Source organism: Olea europaea, chromosome 3, assembly GCF_002742605.1.
Source record: "Olea europaea var. sylvestris chromosome 3, O_europaea_v1, whole genome shotgun sequence".
In the NCBI taxonomy this organism is placed as follows: domain Eukaryota; kingdom Viridiplantae; phylum Streptophyta; class Magnoliopsida; order Lamiales; family Oleaceae; genus Olea; species Olea europaea.
In genome coordinates this window covers 13770679-13787315 of record NC_036239.1, presented here as the reverse complement: position 1 = coordinate 13787315, position 16637 = coordinate 13770679, and the positions used below count along the sequence as shown (strand labels likewise).

At 36.0% G+C, this 16637-nt stretch overlaps 1 protein-coding gene across 4 annotated transcripts in view; it reads right to left on the bottom strand.

Moving 5' to 3' along the window:
• Positions 1–6: 6 nt before the first annotated feature.
• LOC111386820 (putative acyl-activating enzyme 19) overlaps positions 7–16637 on the bottom strand; it is a 33304-nt gene continuing 16673 nt past the window's right edge. The window contains exons 5-17 of one of the 4 annotated variants that reach the window (XM_023011307.1): positions 14847–15569; positions 13150–13817; positions 11774–11873; positions 11605–11691; positions 9593–9636; positions 8958–9066; positions 4650–4709; positions 3606–3690; positions 3122–3186; positions 2348–2407; positions 1844–1888; positions 1049–1158; positions 7–981 (exon numbers count right to left, since the gene is read on the bottom strand). In XM_023011307.1, coding sequence (XP_022867075.1) covers positions 729–981; positions 1049–1158; positions 1844–1888; positions 2348–2407; positions 3122–3186; positions 3606–3690; positions 4650–4709; positions 8958–9066; positions 9593–9636; positions 11605–11691; positions 11774–11873; positions 13150–13817; positions 14847–15569 — 2409 coding nt within the window. In that variant the 3' untranslated portion in view covers positions 7–728. Of the gene's footprint in view, positions 982–1048; positions 1159–1843; positions 1889–2347; positions 2408–3121; positions 3187–3605; positions 3691–4649; positions 4710–8957; positions 9067–9568; positions 9637–11604; positions 11692–11773; positions 11874–13149; positions 13818–14846; positions 15570–16637 lie in introns of all 4 variants that reach the window. The other 3 variants (XM_023011311.1, XM_023011301.1, XM_023011319.1) reach the window with 3 other exon arrangements.

Here is a 16637-nt window from a genome sequence, read left to right as displayed (position 1 = left end):
AGCATTCCAATTGCAAGAATGCCATTCGTGTTGAGGAAATCTTTGGAAAGCTGCCCTCAGAATGCCAGTTTGTCATAATAACTTTATAGACTTCCACCTGTAACAAACACACGAGCAAGGGGATGTTCTCAGAACTGGAAAAAAATCCACTGCAGCATTTGCCTTTAGATTATCGATGAAACTTCCCAAAGGCATAGGTCGACTTCCCCAACTCTTAACACAGTTTTTGAGACTCAATTTCTTCTGCCCCTTGCACTCCATTTGGCACGAGGGATACTAACAACTAGAATTCAGAAATGATCATTCTGTTGGATGTATCTAACGCTAGAAACATCCATGGCCAAGATGGCAATGCAAACTATTCTCAAACCCAGCTGCATTACCCTGAGGATACACTATACAGCGAGCAGAATCTATCGCATGGAAAGTATCCTTCTGGATCCACACGAGAGCTCTCTGGAAGTGTTGTGGAATGATGACTTGAAAATTGATGTGCAGTTTAACAGGATAATTATAAGCAGTCTGCCCTTCAGGAAATTCTCCTCTGAAATTACTTTCTTAGATAAGTAATGCTTTCACACGCAGATCCTGCACAGCCTTTCCAAGATGAGGCACATATCCTCGTGGCCTCTGAGTTGTATTCCCCTCATTTCCCATGGCACCAACTTATCGATGCACTTGAGATTTTTCTCCTGGAAATTGCTTCTTTTAACTCCAGTATCATAGGATTAGCAACAAAAACTGACTTCGGGATTAAGCTCATATTTACTACGCAGCTCAATGCAGTACACATGGTTATCCCTGCAACCTACAAAAATCTTGCCGCCAATCATCACTGGCGAAGAGAAGATATCTCCTTCAAGGTCCAACCTAGCAAATTCCTGTACCCTGTATTTTTTATTTTGATGTAAATCTCCAAGAGCATATGAATCAATTAGAAGCACCCGAATACTTCCAGAACTGCCACAGATGCAGATTAACCTGAACAAAGTGAAAGAATTTTATTTTGTTAAGGTAATATTCAATATTTCAACTATTTATCTACTACCTGTCAGACAACTGGGAAACATCAGATGTCAGCTGCAAGGATTCATCAACATAAGGGGATGACGTAACTGGTTGTCCAACGGCATGCTCCCAGAGTAGATTACCCTTTTCCTGGAATAAAGATGATATTATGATTGATGTTCAATCTAAATTGCTGGATCATACATATTTTCTTACACTTATCGAAAATTAAGTATCCAGGTACATTGTCGGCACACCATATATGAGGCAAACAGTATGAACGTGTTATTGTTAATAGCTCAATATAACAACTGGTCGCGCCCAAGAAAGTGGTACACATAAGCGGTTCTATTCAGGGAAAATAAATGAGGGATGATACATTTTGCCAGCTGGACATTGCATCATTCTTAGAGGTCCAAGATGGTGAATGGTGTAAATGGGTGACAGGTTAACAGTTATCTTGTCAGTCAAATGGAAACATTCGCAATGAGGACACTAACAGCAGATTTGTACCCAAACCTAGTAACAACGAGGAGATTTGTGTTCACTGAATGTGGGTGAATTTTGCAACCTTTAGTACTTTTTTCATTTGAATCCAAAACTCTCATATCTTCCAGGAAGGTTCTTCAGATGGTATTTTACGAGGTTTTCAATTGTGGCCATTTCGGATTCGTTTGGTAGCTATTGTGTCAGCTTCATACATCTTCTGAGAATCCCTTTTACTTGCCCCAAATAAATACAGAAAGGAAAAAGGTCATGGAATCTCAAATTAACAAATAATACTTGACAAGTCTACAGAAGCTACAATCGATACATGTAGAATTCAAGATATTACCATTTCAAAGGAGTAGATACTTCCATCTCTCGAACATACAAGTACCTGTATAAGACACAACTCACACGATTCTGATTTAATTCATGGACAGTAGCAGTATAAGATTACAGGGGTCTAATGATACATTTAGAAGCTATTATAAGTTCATAACTAGTTGCTGGGCACTATATCAATTTTTTATCTTCAAGTAAAATGGGGATCACGTTGGTAACCTGTAAGAGATTGCTTTCATAATGAAATTAATTTTAGTTCATAACTAGTTGCTGGAAAAATATTAATATTGCGATGAGATTGCTTTCATAATGAAATTAATTTTTATCATTACTAGCATGAACTTTAATTTAGTTCTTGGTGCTAGCATCGAGTCATAACCCTATAATTGTCAAATGGTAAATTATTGCGATTAACACTACAGATGTTCTTTATCTGCAAAATCTTTTCCCCATACAGTATCTTATCATATAGCTGTAAAATAACCACACAACTCACATAAAATAATTTTACCTGAAAAGGTAAAGACTTAGATATGCAAGGTCCAGCAAAAATTGGCCCGCCAGTTCTTCCCTGTTACATGAAAAAGGGTTGAAAAAAAATAGTTACAAGGAATTGTGCAAGAATAAAATACAGAGAGAAGAAAAAAATACTGAAACATTAAAAATTCAAACTTAGATTTGGATTTTTTTCCCATCATTTTTCTTCTGTGCATGTACATAGCAAAATATGATTTCAGAATGATAAATATTAACTACAGCTTCTCCAGAAAGCATTCATAGGGTGCTTCCCTGTGAGGATTAGTCATTTAATCAATAAAAAGACGAAAATGGTAAAAGGGAAGACATTCACAGAACAAATCTGTGTAATAAATATAATACTTCATGCTAATTACATACAGGAATTACACGTTATACAAAAATTTCAGGCCTTTATCATTCGGTCACCCCCTCTAGCCATGTACACCAGTCAATAAAATGGACTTCCACTATTGAGGAAATAGTATTGCAGGCAGAAAACCACACAGAGGAAAATATGATCTCTAATGAAATGAAGAAAGTCAAACAACATTAAAGTTGTCTTTTAATTTTCCAGCAGGTCATAAAGTGATATATCCAGTGGGACATCAGCTCGGATGACTAGTAATCGAAGAATCTCTCTACCACAATTCATTGGCTTATTTATCAGAATGACCACATGGTAGGTTGCATTAATTAACATCATAGTACAGCAACTGTTGTTAAATCACCCATCTATAGAAGTCATCAAGAAGAAAACTGATTATACCTTCCAAATGATGGATCCACAGGTATTCAGTGCAACAACAGTCCCATCCACCAAGCAACAAATGACTGCACATCGAGATATGAATAGGACATCTCAAACACCAGGAGATACAAACAGTGCAGTGCAACTGCACATGAACATTTAAGGAATAACAAAGCATAAACGTGAATTTCCTCTCTTCTTTTCCTTTTCCTTTTTCCATTTTCTGGGTGTTGGGAAGGCAGTGAGCAGAGTAACTACTAGATATAAACAAGATTGTGCTACCTGGGTGTTATAAAACAGAAAAGCAGAATAGTACAGCCACTCGATCTTGCAAAAACTAAAAATTATGAGCCTTAATAATCAACAGAGATATCCAACGAATGTTGGATTTGCATAGCTTTGGAATACAGAAAATTTTATATCCTTGTATGACATAATGCATATGTGATTATACCAGCCATGAACAACATAAACAAAGACCTGAGATGGACCACATCTTTACCATTTCCATTAGAGCAATTGATTGAAAGAGACCCAAATACTGGCGCTCCCAAATCTCGCATCCACAATTTATCAAAAGGCTTAGCCTGTAGGAACATGTAGCTCACATGTCAGCACGAGCTATATCATAAGTGATATTAAATGACAAGGAGAATATAAGGAGCGCGTTATGGGACAGTAACACATCAGATAAATTTAAATTCAGTTATTCCCCTAAAGCATTAACCAGTGACACGAGTTCAATCTTCTACAGTGATACGCATGGTAAAAACGAACTAAAACAGGCTCTCGTATCTTAATGATGCCAGTACATACTTATTCTTGATCCGGTACATCAAATTTTTTTTCTTATTTTTACTTGTACAGTCTACCTTGTTACAATTCTATTAATTATGCAAAAACGCATATAAAGCATCACAAAGCATGAAAATATAATGCAAAATAATAAGAATCAAACAGTCTCAAATCATGGTTAATGAGATGGGATGTTTAAAGATGCCGACACCAAGGAAGGGAAATTTAACCAAAAAAAGAAAAACATCTAAGAAAGCTGCCTGTATCTACAAATAACACGTTTGTGAAACAAGATGATAACTCATACCATCTTGAACAATTGTTCCAGAAGAAGAAATTGATATTCACAGATGCAGCACGCATAAATAGTAAAACTGATATTATAATTAATTGTAAAATTGTAGTTAAATACCTCTAAAAATTGTAGTTAAAAAGAAGAAGAAATTGATATTCACAGATGCAGCACGCATAAATAGTAAAACTGATATTATAATTAATTGCAAAATTGTAGTTAAATACCTCTAAAAATTGTAGTTAAAAAGATTCAAAAGCCAAAACAAAACAAACACAGCAGTAAATAAGTGGATTAACCACTTCCTGAACCTAAAAATGATTTCGATGTATTACCAACAGCAACGTCAATATGCTTAGTTAAGGTTAGTTTTACTTTGTAGTCAACAACATTTGACAGACATATTAAGAAAGATAAAATGATACAACAAAATCAAATCTAATTTTGTGATTCCCATACCTTGATTAACAATGCTGTCACGTGGCCACTAGTAGATGCCACATAAAGCTTTTCTTGGTCCTGCAAAATTAAAAGGAAAAATAAAAAATAAAAAAAATAAGATCGCTGTCCAAGAAAGGTAGTGAATGAAAACAACAAAAGGGTAACAGCTGAGAAACTGTCGGAATTACAAATACATTTTATATTTATAATGTAAGTACATATTCATATGCAGAAGGAAAGAAACACAAGTAAACATAAATTTTATTGCAGTTCCTCTACGACTGCCTGGGATAAGTCCAAGTTGAACATTCATGTTTGGTACATTCTGGAATAGGGGCACAATGCTGACTAGAAGCAATTTCCCCACTATCTGGTCAAATGAACATTTTCACTTAATTGCCCAAATGCAAAATGGACTGTTTAAGCCAAACGAAAAATGGCTACCTTCCCACCGGGACAAACCTAAGCCAAAAATAATCCAACAAACCAACCATTTACATGGCTGCTACTCCTCTGACCTCGTCCCTGCTTAAATGTACTCCTCCACATAACCAGTGTAAATGGTGACCACCCCTACCTGACAGCTTCTCCTGTTCGTTAGAAAACCTTTCTCCTCTCATGAGCTTATGTTAGGGACACCACTCCAGACAGCCACAGCCAGTCATGCTAACTTTTACATTTCCAAATATAAATGAGTAAAAAGATGACAAATGTCTACTCCTATCTAAGAAAGATGTTATAAAAGAAATATTTATACTCCCTTTGGTGATACCACCTGGATTTATTTCAATCTCATCTTAATAGACGTGAGTTTGTATTTCTCATCTTTCAAATCAAACCTCTCAAGTGCCTACACAGATACTCCGCAGATAGGAGACTGTTTTGGCAGAGTATGCACTCTAAATGAAGATGATGCTGCGGAATGAAGAGGATCAGTGGGGTTCTACATTAATCTAGAATGAAGATTTCTCAACTTGAAACTACAAATGATATTCTAGGTCTTTCCCTAGTAGAAGGCATTAATTTCTGAAACTCGCATATATGCATATTAACATGCGCTTTGATTTGAGCCTTTTCAATTAGGCTCCTATTCCAATTTTGACCTCTCTGCATTAGCATGCCATAACTGGCACTAACATAGTCACAAACACAATATACTCCCTGCAATTCGCAATTGTTCAGCACAAATTGCTCTCAGTTGATCTTAGTTTGCGAGGCAATTTTAGCATAAGCCATTAAAAAAATTCATCCTGTATGTGCTTTACAAATCCTAGTGAATATATCCCTTTTTTTTTAAGGTAATCAAATATTTTATTAATCAATGCATAATACAAAGGAACGTATTATCAATCTAAACCAGAAAAGAACAACATGAAATTGAGCAGCCTGTCTATATGCCCAATAGCTGCAACATTAAACCAAATATACAATGTTAAATAAAACAATTCACTAATCTACTATATTGTCCGTGTTTAATCATCAAAATAGCGGCTATTTCTTTCCCTCCACAAAAATCTTACCGGAATATGGTCCCATAAAAGCTTGTTATCCTTATCGCGAAATTTTCTTCCCCATGCCATTAACACGTCTTCCATACGCTTTACCAACACCCAATCCATGTGTTGCAATGTCAGGATATCATTCTACAATAAACGAGCAGAACATAATGCAGGAACAAGTGGTCAATCGTTTCTCCATCCCTCCTACACATAAAGCACCACTCTGTAACATAAAAACCCCTTCTTCGAAGACTATCCACCGTTAACACTTGTCCCCTGACCATCAGTCATAGTAAAAATACCACCCGTGGTAGCAGTTTATATTTCCATACCATCTTCAATAAGGATCTAAAATAAGTGCAAACAGAAAAAATATCATCCCTTGTCAACCTCCACATGCTACTATCATTTTCTCCTACCTTGATGTGTACCTCGAACAACGATGTCAAAAACAGCGCATAATCATTCAATTCCCAGTCCTATAAACCCCGGCCAAAAACATTGTTCCAACTGAAACTCCCATTATGTATATCTAGGACATCATTCATCATAGCAGATGACACTAACGCAACACGATACAAAGAAGGAAATTCCACCTTTAGGGGTTGATCTTCACACCAACAATCATCCCAAAAACTGATGGTATTACCATTCCCCATTACAAAAGTTAATCTATCTCAAAAATCGCTCCACCCTCGCCGGATATATTACCACAAACTCACCCTATAAGAACTACGACTCTCGACTAAGCACCGTCCCCCTCTATGACACCATATTTTGCACCTATAATTTCTCTCTAAAAACTCTCCCTCTCCATTCCAAATCGCTACCACCACTTACCCAACAAGGCCTTATTAAACAGTACAAGACTCAATCTGAGACCACCCAACCATTGAATCTTTTCTAATCTTTTTACCACAGCCGTAGGAATAGGAAACAATGATAAGAAATAAGTAGAAAGATTCGACAAAGTGGACTTTATAAGAGTAAGACGCCTTCCTTTGAGAGGTACATAACACTTCCAACCCGTCAGCTTTCTCGACCATTTCCACGATACTGTTCCAAATATATATACTTTTAACCGTGCTCCTAAAGAAGCCCAAATATGTCATAAGCAGCTGCGCAACCCTGCAACCCAACATAGCAGCCAACTCCTCCACGTTATTGACGTCTCCCAATGTGATATCCTTAGATTTCTCCAAATTTATTTTCAATCCAGTTACGGCTTCAAAGCACAAGAACAAATGACGTAAGTTCCTGAATTGCTTAAAATCTACCTCATAGAAGATCAGCATATCATCCGTAAATAGCAAACGAGATACTTGCTTTGCTCAACCACAAAGCCCCTTAACAAACTCTCCTCCACGGCCTTCTCAAGCATTCTACCGAAAGCCTCTATTACAATGACAAACAACATTAAAGACAAAGGATCCCCTTGCTTCAATCCTCAACTACTACGAAAGTAACCCTCCGGAGTGCCATTCACCATAAATGAAAAAGAAACTATAGAGATACAAAACTGAATGCACTGGCACCACTTATCCTAAAGCCACATTGCCTGAGCATATACAAAAGAAATCCACAGTTTTCGTGATCATAAGCCTTCTAAATGTCAAACTTACACAACATTCCTAGAACCCCCTAGACGCAAAATTAAGTCAATGCATTCATTTACTATAAATACGGAATCTAAAATTTAGCGCCCTTTGACGAAAGCATTTTGAAACGTAGACACAACTTTCTCAGCACCTTTAATCTTTTAGCCAGAATCTTCGCAATAATCTTATACACCCCAATCATTAAGCTAATAGGAAGAAAGCCGTTAACATCCATCACTCCCGATTTCTTAGAAATCAGCACAATAAATGTAGCATTGACGCTTCTTACAAACCTTTACACTGGAAGAAATATGTAAGGACATCCACAATGTTCGATTGTACCCCTTTCCAACAAGCTTTATAGAATGAGAAAGAGAATTCATCCAGTCCTGGAGCCTTATCATCATTCATGCTGAACATCACTTCCCTAATTTCATCCTTCCTAAATGATCTCACTAGCCAACTGGCATCCTCCTCATTAATAGTAGAAAAATCTAGCCCCTCCAACTCTGACTCCAGTCAATCTGCTTCCGATAAAGAGTCAGATACAAACTTACCATATGGATCCCGATATCTTGTGGATCCTCATAAGTAACCCTCTCCACCTCCAACATAGTGATAGAATTGTTGCATCTATTGGAATTAGTGACCCTATGAAAAAATTGGGTTCATTTGTCCCCCTTCTCAAACACTTGATCCTGAATTTTTGAAGCCAAGCAGTCTCCTCCATCTCCACCAACCTCTCAAACTCTTCCCTTAATTCTCCATGTCTAGCCCTCTCATCCCTTACTAGTCCTTGACTTTCCTCCCTCCTATCCAACTCTTTTATGTTTGATAGACACTGATTTTTGCAATAGTTAACATCTTCCGCTACCTCCTCATTCCACCTCTTTAGATTTCTTTTCAAGGCCTTCAATTTTCAATCCAGCACATAATTGGGATGCCTCTCAAAGTCATAGGATGCCCACCAAGTCCGTACTCATTCCCCAAAACCTTTTACTTTAAGCCACATCTTCTCAAACTTAAAAATAGTGAATATATCTAATATTGGATAATGTAGGCACTCAGAGTTGTATGGTAGCAGCCAGAGCACAAATTACATAATTTTAAGAAAATTATAAATAAATAAATAAACCTACTGGTGACAGAAAGAGTGGAAACTTCCTATTTGTCTGATCAAGTGAAATAAACTACAAATGTTACTCCACTGTGATTTTGCTAAAACCTACCTCATCAATAACAGGTGAACCAAATATACTGCCACCACAAGGAAGTTTATAAACACAGCTGTAACATTTGTAATCGATGGCATAGAGATTGTGATCATATGATCCACACCTGCAAAATTTTTTTGCAATAATTAGAAACCAATTCAGATTTGATGCCATGTTAGAGTGCTATGCATCAATTTCAAGTCAAGAAAATCACAAAAAAGAACTACAGGACAACCGACAACGAGAGTTTTTCCGTGCACTGAGGTGAAAAGCATCACTTGACAACTGAACGTATGAAATTTCAAGTCCTGCTCATTTTGGTTTAAAAGAAATGATCTACCAACTGCAGATAGATGGATATAGGTCAGATGAAGGTATCTTTAGACTTTGGTCTTGAAAGGACTCAGATATCATGATATTATTTGCCCTCAACTAGATGCAGTTGATTCAAACGTATTATATATAATGTAAGATGAACTTAACTAATATATAGAGAAGGAAACCAAAGAATAAACTATTACTAGGTGACGCAAGACGACCAGGGGCCTCTTCATGAGTGATTTTGTAAAGTTTACAGATAAAAAAAAACAAATTTATATAGTGAAAGTCCTTATAAGCAATCTGACCAATAGAACGAGTGTAAACTATACCAGACCAAATTCCTGCATTTGTCAATCACTGGTTGTGATTTGACCTGCAAAAGGTTAGAACAAAATAAATATCAGAAAATCAATGGACAAGTTTAACCATTTCAATGACTGATTGAAATGAGAAACGAATAGAGCAGATATAGTGAAACTACTGCGGTAACAGGCAAATAGTCAATCAACTGCTCCATGTTTCAGTTTTCACTATGCTATTTGTCGTGATGACTGCATGACTAAAATGAATGACGTGTAAATTCCTTTCTAGAAACTTCGAACCACTACCACCCTCTCGTCATCTGCCACTGTGGAAAGTAGTACACTTTTGGAAGTAAAATTTTAATATTTCTCTCGTAATATATTTACAGGTTATAATCAGTTTGCTCTAAAAGGCGGGAAAAGGTGAGCCCTAGGCATGAAGAAGTCACCCTGCATATGGGAAAGGCATGAAAAAGGTGTCAACCCGCCTTTGACTGCCTAAATTTGGGCCTAGGCGGTAAAAGGTGTGACTAATGTGGGCCCAGAAGCCAAAAGGCACGTGCCTTTTTTTAGTTAAATAAACTAATTAAATAAAAGAAATTATTATTGATAATCTTAAAATAATTAAAATAATATTAAAATTAAGGAAACACCTTGTTACGTCGAGGTTTCGTCTAGGCATGCTTAGGTTCGTAAGGCTTTAGACTCGGCCTAGCCGCCTTGCTTTGTGTTACACCTTTTAAAACCTTAGTTAAAAATAGTTCAAATGATTTTCAGATAGTTCCTATCAACAGATTAGAATGACAGCTAACTCAGTTATATAAACATCTTTCATTTATGGTAGGATGTTTAAGTATTAAGTGGTGAATAAAAAGGATTGGATAGTGTGAAGAAAGTGCACCAGAAATTTAAGGAAAGGGAATATTTCTAGGATACAAGAATACTGCCCATAAACAGTACTCACCAGATTTGACATTTGGTGCATAACAGCTGTATTAAAGGTTGTTTCATGTGAGGGATTCGAAAAGTAAGCCCCAAGCAGATTTGTCCATTCTCTCTTACTCCATGAATAAAATGCTATATATTTTACCATCTCTTATAACGATCCCTGTTTAGGATCCATTAAAATTAGTTTTTAGGGAAAAACGTATATTGGGATAGTGATTTTTTTTAGAGAATGTGCGGTTAAAAGAGAATGAAAAGTTTTTAATTTACATAAAATATTATTTTATTGAAGAATGTGTCGTTGAAAAGAAGAAAGAGAAAAATGCATTAAAATTAAATGAGATTGTGTAAACCTGACAAATTTTTTTTATTAGATCTTCTATCATAGCTTCAAAGATCAGCAAGGGATAATGGTCTTTTTCTTTCTCTTTTCTTTTTTTTTTCTTTTTTTTTTTTTTTTTTTTAATGTAAATTATACAATTGTGAAAAAAAAATGTTGGAGGGGGGGGGGGGGGGGGGGGGGTAGGACGAGGGAGAGGGAGGACTGTTGAAATTTTCTTCTCTTTTTTGGGTAGCACCGACCAAGATAACTATAAAAATAATTTATAAAAAAACAGATATCTTAACACATCGACATAGGATTCTGATTTGTATTTGTATTTTCTGGTGCTGAACTGGAACTATATTGAATTACCATAAAAGTTGAATGAAAATTATAATAGCTCAATAAGCTTTCTAGAGACTTTGCTCTCTCCCAATTGACACTCTTTTTCTACCCTCCTGAAAATGAGCACCCTACCCATCCATTTACAGTTAAAGGCCTAAACAATTTATTTTACTAAATCCCCATAATACCACTAAATACAAACTAATATTATTATGTAAAATAACTATCATGTGCATTGTGCTGCATGTTTGGGGACCTATCGCGTTGCTCGCATTGCTTTGAAATGAAAGAAACAAATCCATGTGTTCATATATCATCATTATATCTATAATAGTCTCTAGAACATTTAACAAAACTCCAGAAATTACGCATCAAAAATTTATTCTAGTTCATAACAAACAAAATTAAGGTTTTGGAATTATCATACCTCACCATATGTTTGAAAACTCCAGAAGACACTGCCACTTGAAAAATCTAGAAAATAAACATTTCCTTGGTAACATCCAACTACAATCTAAAGGCATTCATGTCAGCTCTAGGCACATTTTTGAAAGATATGAAATTAAAAAGTTAAAAGGATAAAAGTAATATATAACCTGATAAAAATTATCCAAAATTGCTGCTGAGCATTCTACCCTCCCTTGCAGTTTAGTCTCCCAGCAGACAATACCACTAAACCATATACAAAATATAACCCTAGTATTAGAAAATTGAAAGAATCGTAAGTTTTTTTCTTAAACCCCAGTAGAAAATTGTAAGAATTGTGAGCTTTTCTGAAAAATATCTTCCATTATGCTCAAACTATCAAATGTAATAGAAGAAATGAATATGCATGTTTTAGGTGCTTGATATATATTGCTGAAAAACAGTCGATGCAAAATTACAAACTACATGCTGAAATGTAGTTCCCTTCACTTTGCAGGCTAATTTACAATTCTTCTGTCTCTTAGGAGAAAGGAAGTGAAGTTGAGTATCCTATCACTGTTCTCAAATGGTGACACCAACATGTATAAAGACAGATTAAATTTGTCAAGATTTAGGTCAAAATCAATTATGGAAAATGTAGGAATGAAGGAAAATAACGGCAGATAAAAGGATAAAGTGTTATTCTATCAAAATCATGGTTATGTCCATCGTGATTTTTTTGGGTTGGCCATGGGTAGGGGTGGGGTGTTGTAAAAACTATTAAAAATGTGTTTGGAAGTTGAGAAATCCAACATGTATTATGATATAAATAGATCTCCATGGGAAAAATTTTCCAAGATAATACTAGAAAGAAGAGAAATTCTGATGAAGACAAAAGCTCTATTGGAGAGCTATAATGTCAGCTATAAGACAAATCACATCAACCATGAGGTAGTTGGTATCAAGTGATTTCCAAACTAAAGATTTTGGCCTCTCATATTTCAGGTAGAATGTTCTAATAATTTCGAGACAAACTTAATAGAAACAATCAAGGATATAAATACTAGAGATCATATCCAACCAGTTTCTGGAGCTGCCACTTACTGAAATGTAATAGACAAATCATTAATAACAGAGCTACACTATGTATCTTCTGTGGTTTCAGAAACAGGTATTCAGTGTCTGAGATTTCAAAAAGAGACGACTGTTATGTATAAGAATTTAAAGCAATCCCCAGCCAGTCCCACTGTTGTTTGTCAGTGGTTTTCTAGATTACTACTCTGAATCAACCATATAGAAAACCTCAGACGGACAATAAGACGACCTCCAAGCACAAACTATCAGCCAGATAACTGCAGAAGAGCAGTGAGACTTATAAAAAATTACAGTTCAAATAATTTCTCCTATCTCAAAAAGGAAACACTACATATCTTTTCTCCATAAAAAAATTAGAAGACAAGCATTAAGATCTGTCACGGAGTATGCTTAAGGCAACATATATTCACAAATTTCTAAGAATGATATGATTCAGAAGATTTCTCAATAAAAAATTAGCAACCAACATTACCTTTTGGCGTTGATACATGTAAATTTGTGTGAGTGAGATCCAACAAACAGGTAAATATTACTTTCTGTAAAAACAATCAATGGCGATGCATCAACACAGGACTCCATATCTACTTTCCACAGTTCTCGCATAAAGCCTCCTCCTTCTCTTGGTATTTTGTTCGACCAGACTGCATGGCAGAATGTATTGCCCTCACATTGCCCCCCATGGATTACTTTATTGCATCGGCTAAAAGAACATGCAAGGTGCATTGGGCTGGGATTCAAAGAATCCTCATCTCTGGGTCTTGGCTCAGTTGAATCCGTGTACAAATTTGACTTTGCCTTCAAGTGTTTATGAGGATTACAAGCATCACTTTCAGTATCAGACACATACGAACGTGCACGAGGCTTGCTTCCTTGAAAACCAAGAATCCCAGATTCTGAAGAAGGAAGAATGTCTCCTTCAGGTTTTCTCAAATCCTGTCCCAAATGACTATCGGTTTTTACATTATAATTAGATGATAGAAGTGCCATCTCAATCTTCTGTGGAGTTGGATAAGTGTAGAGAAACTTCATATGGATTCCCAATTTAAAGGAAGCATAAGCAGCAGATACAGAATTACCACCCATCTCAAAAAAATCATCATCTTCTGATATCTTGTCAACCATCAGCGCATCAGAAAAGACCTGCCCAAGAAGCACGTCAGACTGAAATTTTGAACTCCTCCAGAAAATGGTACTTGATATGAAACAGGAGAGGATGCATACGATGCCATGACAATTTTAAGACAAATAGTATGTACAAGTGCAAATTACATATATATATATATAAGCGATATGTACTAGGTTATGTGATTAAAGGAGACTGGAGAAACACAGTTTTCAGAAGATTACGTGGGCACTGAAGAAAATATTTTCAAAAGTAAGGATCAATGAAGATTTTAACAAAAGCATACTATCCTCGGTAAAAGGGCAGGGAATGTATATCCAATATGGTAATGTCATGAGTATAGGAAATAAAAGGGAAGAAGAACATGCATGCATACGTGATGCAAGATAAAGCATTAATTTTCCATTTACTTCCTCAGTTCTACAATGTTCATCACTAAAGGATTTGGCATAAATATAAAATGAAGAAAATAGGTATATGTATGAAAAGAGTGCTTTCAAATTCAAGTGGGTCCCATGCTTTCGAGCTATTGTGTTTTAGTCATTAATGTATTGTTGTTATTATACTTAGAAAAGACTCCCATCTTTTAAGATAGATTTTTGACTTCGTGAACAGTTTTATTCTTTCATTAAGAGGAAAGTGGCATTTCAAGTGGATTACAAAACGGAATACTAATATTTATGGTAATAGGAGTGAGTACCGTACTAAGTTACCCAAGAAAGCTAATCTATTTTTCAGTTCATTTAGTGTTCTTTTCAAAAATATCAAGGGCATAAATGCTACAAAATCATATATCTTGGAAAATAAACTCGTGTTGAGTTTTATACAGAACATGAACACTGTATGTTTACAAAGTGCCAGGCTGTTCAGTTCAGAACTTCTTTTTAAGTTATAACACCAGCGTGAGTATCAAAGATCAATTACCTGTACTTATCTTCAGAAAATGCATGTATGGAAGCATGCGAGATTTTATGAATCCATATGCCTGTGAGCATGCATCATGCATATATGCAGCTATGTACACAGAGAAGGTAACGCAGACAAACCTTTTTAATAACTTGAATGAAGCTATCCGGAGGATTTACTTCTACTTTCTCCATGGAACGTCCATTGGAATATGTGGAACCACCAGCCAATGACAAGTAGTCCACTTTCCCAGAGGAAGACAAAGGCAAAGAGCTGGTGAAGAAGATATGATTAGGTATCATTGTTTGTGGAAGTTTGCTGCATATCCAACTCCTAATGGAAGATTTCAAAGTTTCTCCCTCTGAATCCCCCTTTACAGTCACCAAATAAGCTTCAAGAAGTAGGATTTTCCCTTCAACTTCACGGCAAACTACTGCAGCATCAACTAAATCCGGATGTTCCCTGAATGTATTCTCAATCTCCTCAAGAGCAATGCGCTGTCCATTAACCTTTATGGTGCGATCTTTTCTACCAATAAAAACAAAATCACCTCCCTGAAGCTTTCTAGCAAAATCACCAGTTTTAAAGTAACATTGAACTCTATGTGCACTGCTGGGACCCCCAACATAATTATCTGGAGGCACTTCCACAAGTTCCAGTGGCATCAGATAAGGGTAGCAGAAATAACCCGCTGCAATGCAGTGTCCACCAACATATATTTCCCCTTGATCTGTACCATTTTCTCCAAAAAGCACCACGTCACAATTAGAAATTGGCAAGCCAATTGGAACACTGCCTAGTGTCTCACTCTCTAAAATGAGTGGCAACCTCTTGCAATCAAAATATGTGCAATCACCAGTCACCTAAATATATTTATTGTTCATATCATTCGTTCAATATTATGTATCAAATGGTTTAAGATAAGTGCAAAAATAAAGACAAATGGAAATGCTTCTGGTTCAAATCAGCATCATTAACAGACTACAATAGTTCAGATCAGCATCGTTAAAAGACTACAATATAATGAGTTTCAGTAAAAGAAATAAAAAAGCCCCCCCGAATAACAAGTAGAAAAAAATGATATTACAGATTGATAAAAGAATTATTAAATAAGATTTCTCAACCAGCTTACTCTTAATACTAGTCCCAAATATACCAGTAAGAAGATACAATAATGACATAATTCTTCAAAACTCTAATGGAGCACACATACGTGATAGAAGTTGCACCCATGAAAAAGAGATTAATTGTAACACGTATTTTAGAGTATAAAGCTGCAACATGGTGCATAACATGGTTAGTGTTAAAGTTGTATTCTTTTAGAATTGTACTCCCAATCGATGCCTCAATTGAGGTTCAATCGTTCTTTAAATAGAGAAAATTACAGCCTCTAAATATAGTAATAATCTAGACTAGGAAAACCTAATTATATTATATAAAATCATATATTCTATTGTTGGAAGATAACCAATCAATCCCGTTGACGTCCCTCTCAAATTGAAACTGGTCAATCAAGAAGCATTAATTTGTCAATCATATGCTGATGGCGATGGCAAGATAAGGCCTTAGTAAAGACATCTGCGGTTTGGTTCTCATTGGAAATGTGAGGAAGAGAAATCTCATGAAGACCAACTGCTTCATGAATAGAATGACAATCAACTTCAATGTATTTGGGACGCTCATGAAAAATTGGATTACTGGCAATCTGAGTAGCACTGGTATTATCATCATGAAGAGGCATAGGAGAAATTCACGGAACACCAATTTCCCTTAACAAACCGTGAAGCCAAATCATATCAGAACAAGTTGTCGACATGGCTTGGTATTCAGACTCAGTGGAAGATTTTGAAATACGAGCCTACTTCTTACTTTTCCAAGAGATAAGTGCACCACCAAAAAACATACACCAACTGGAGATAGAACGACGAGTA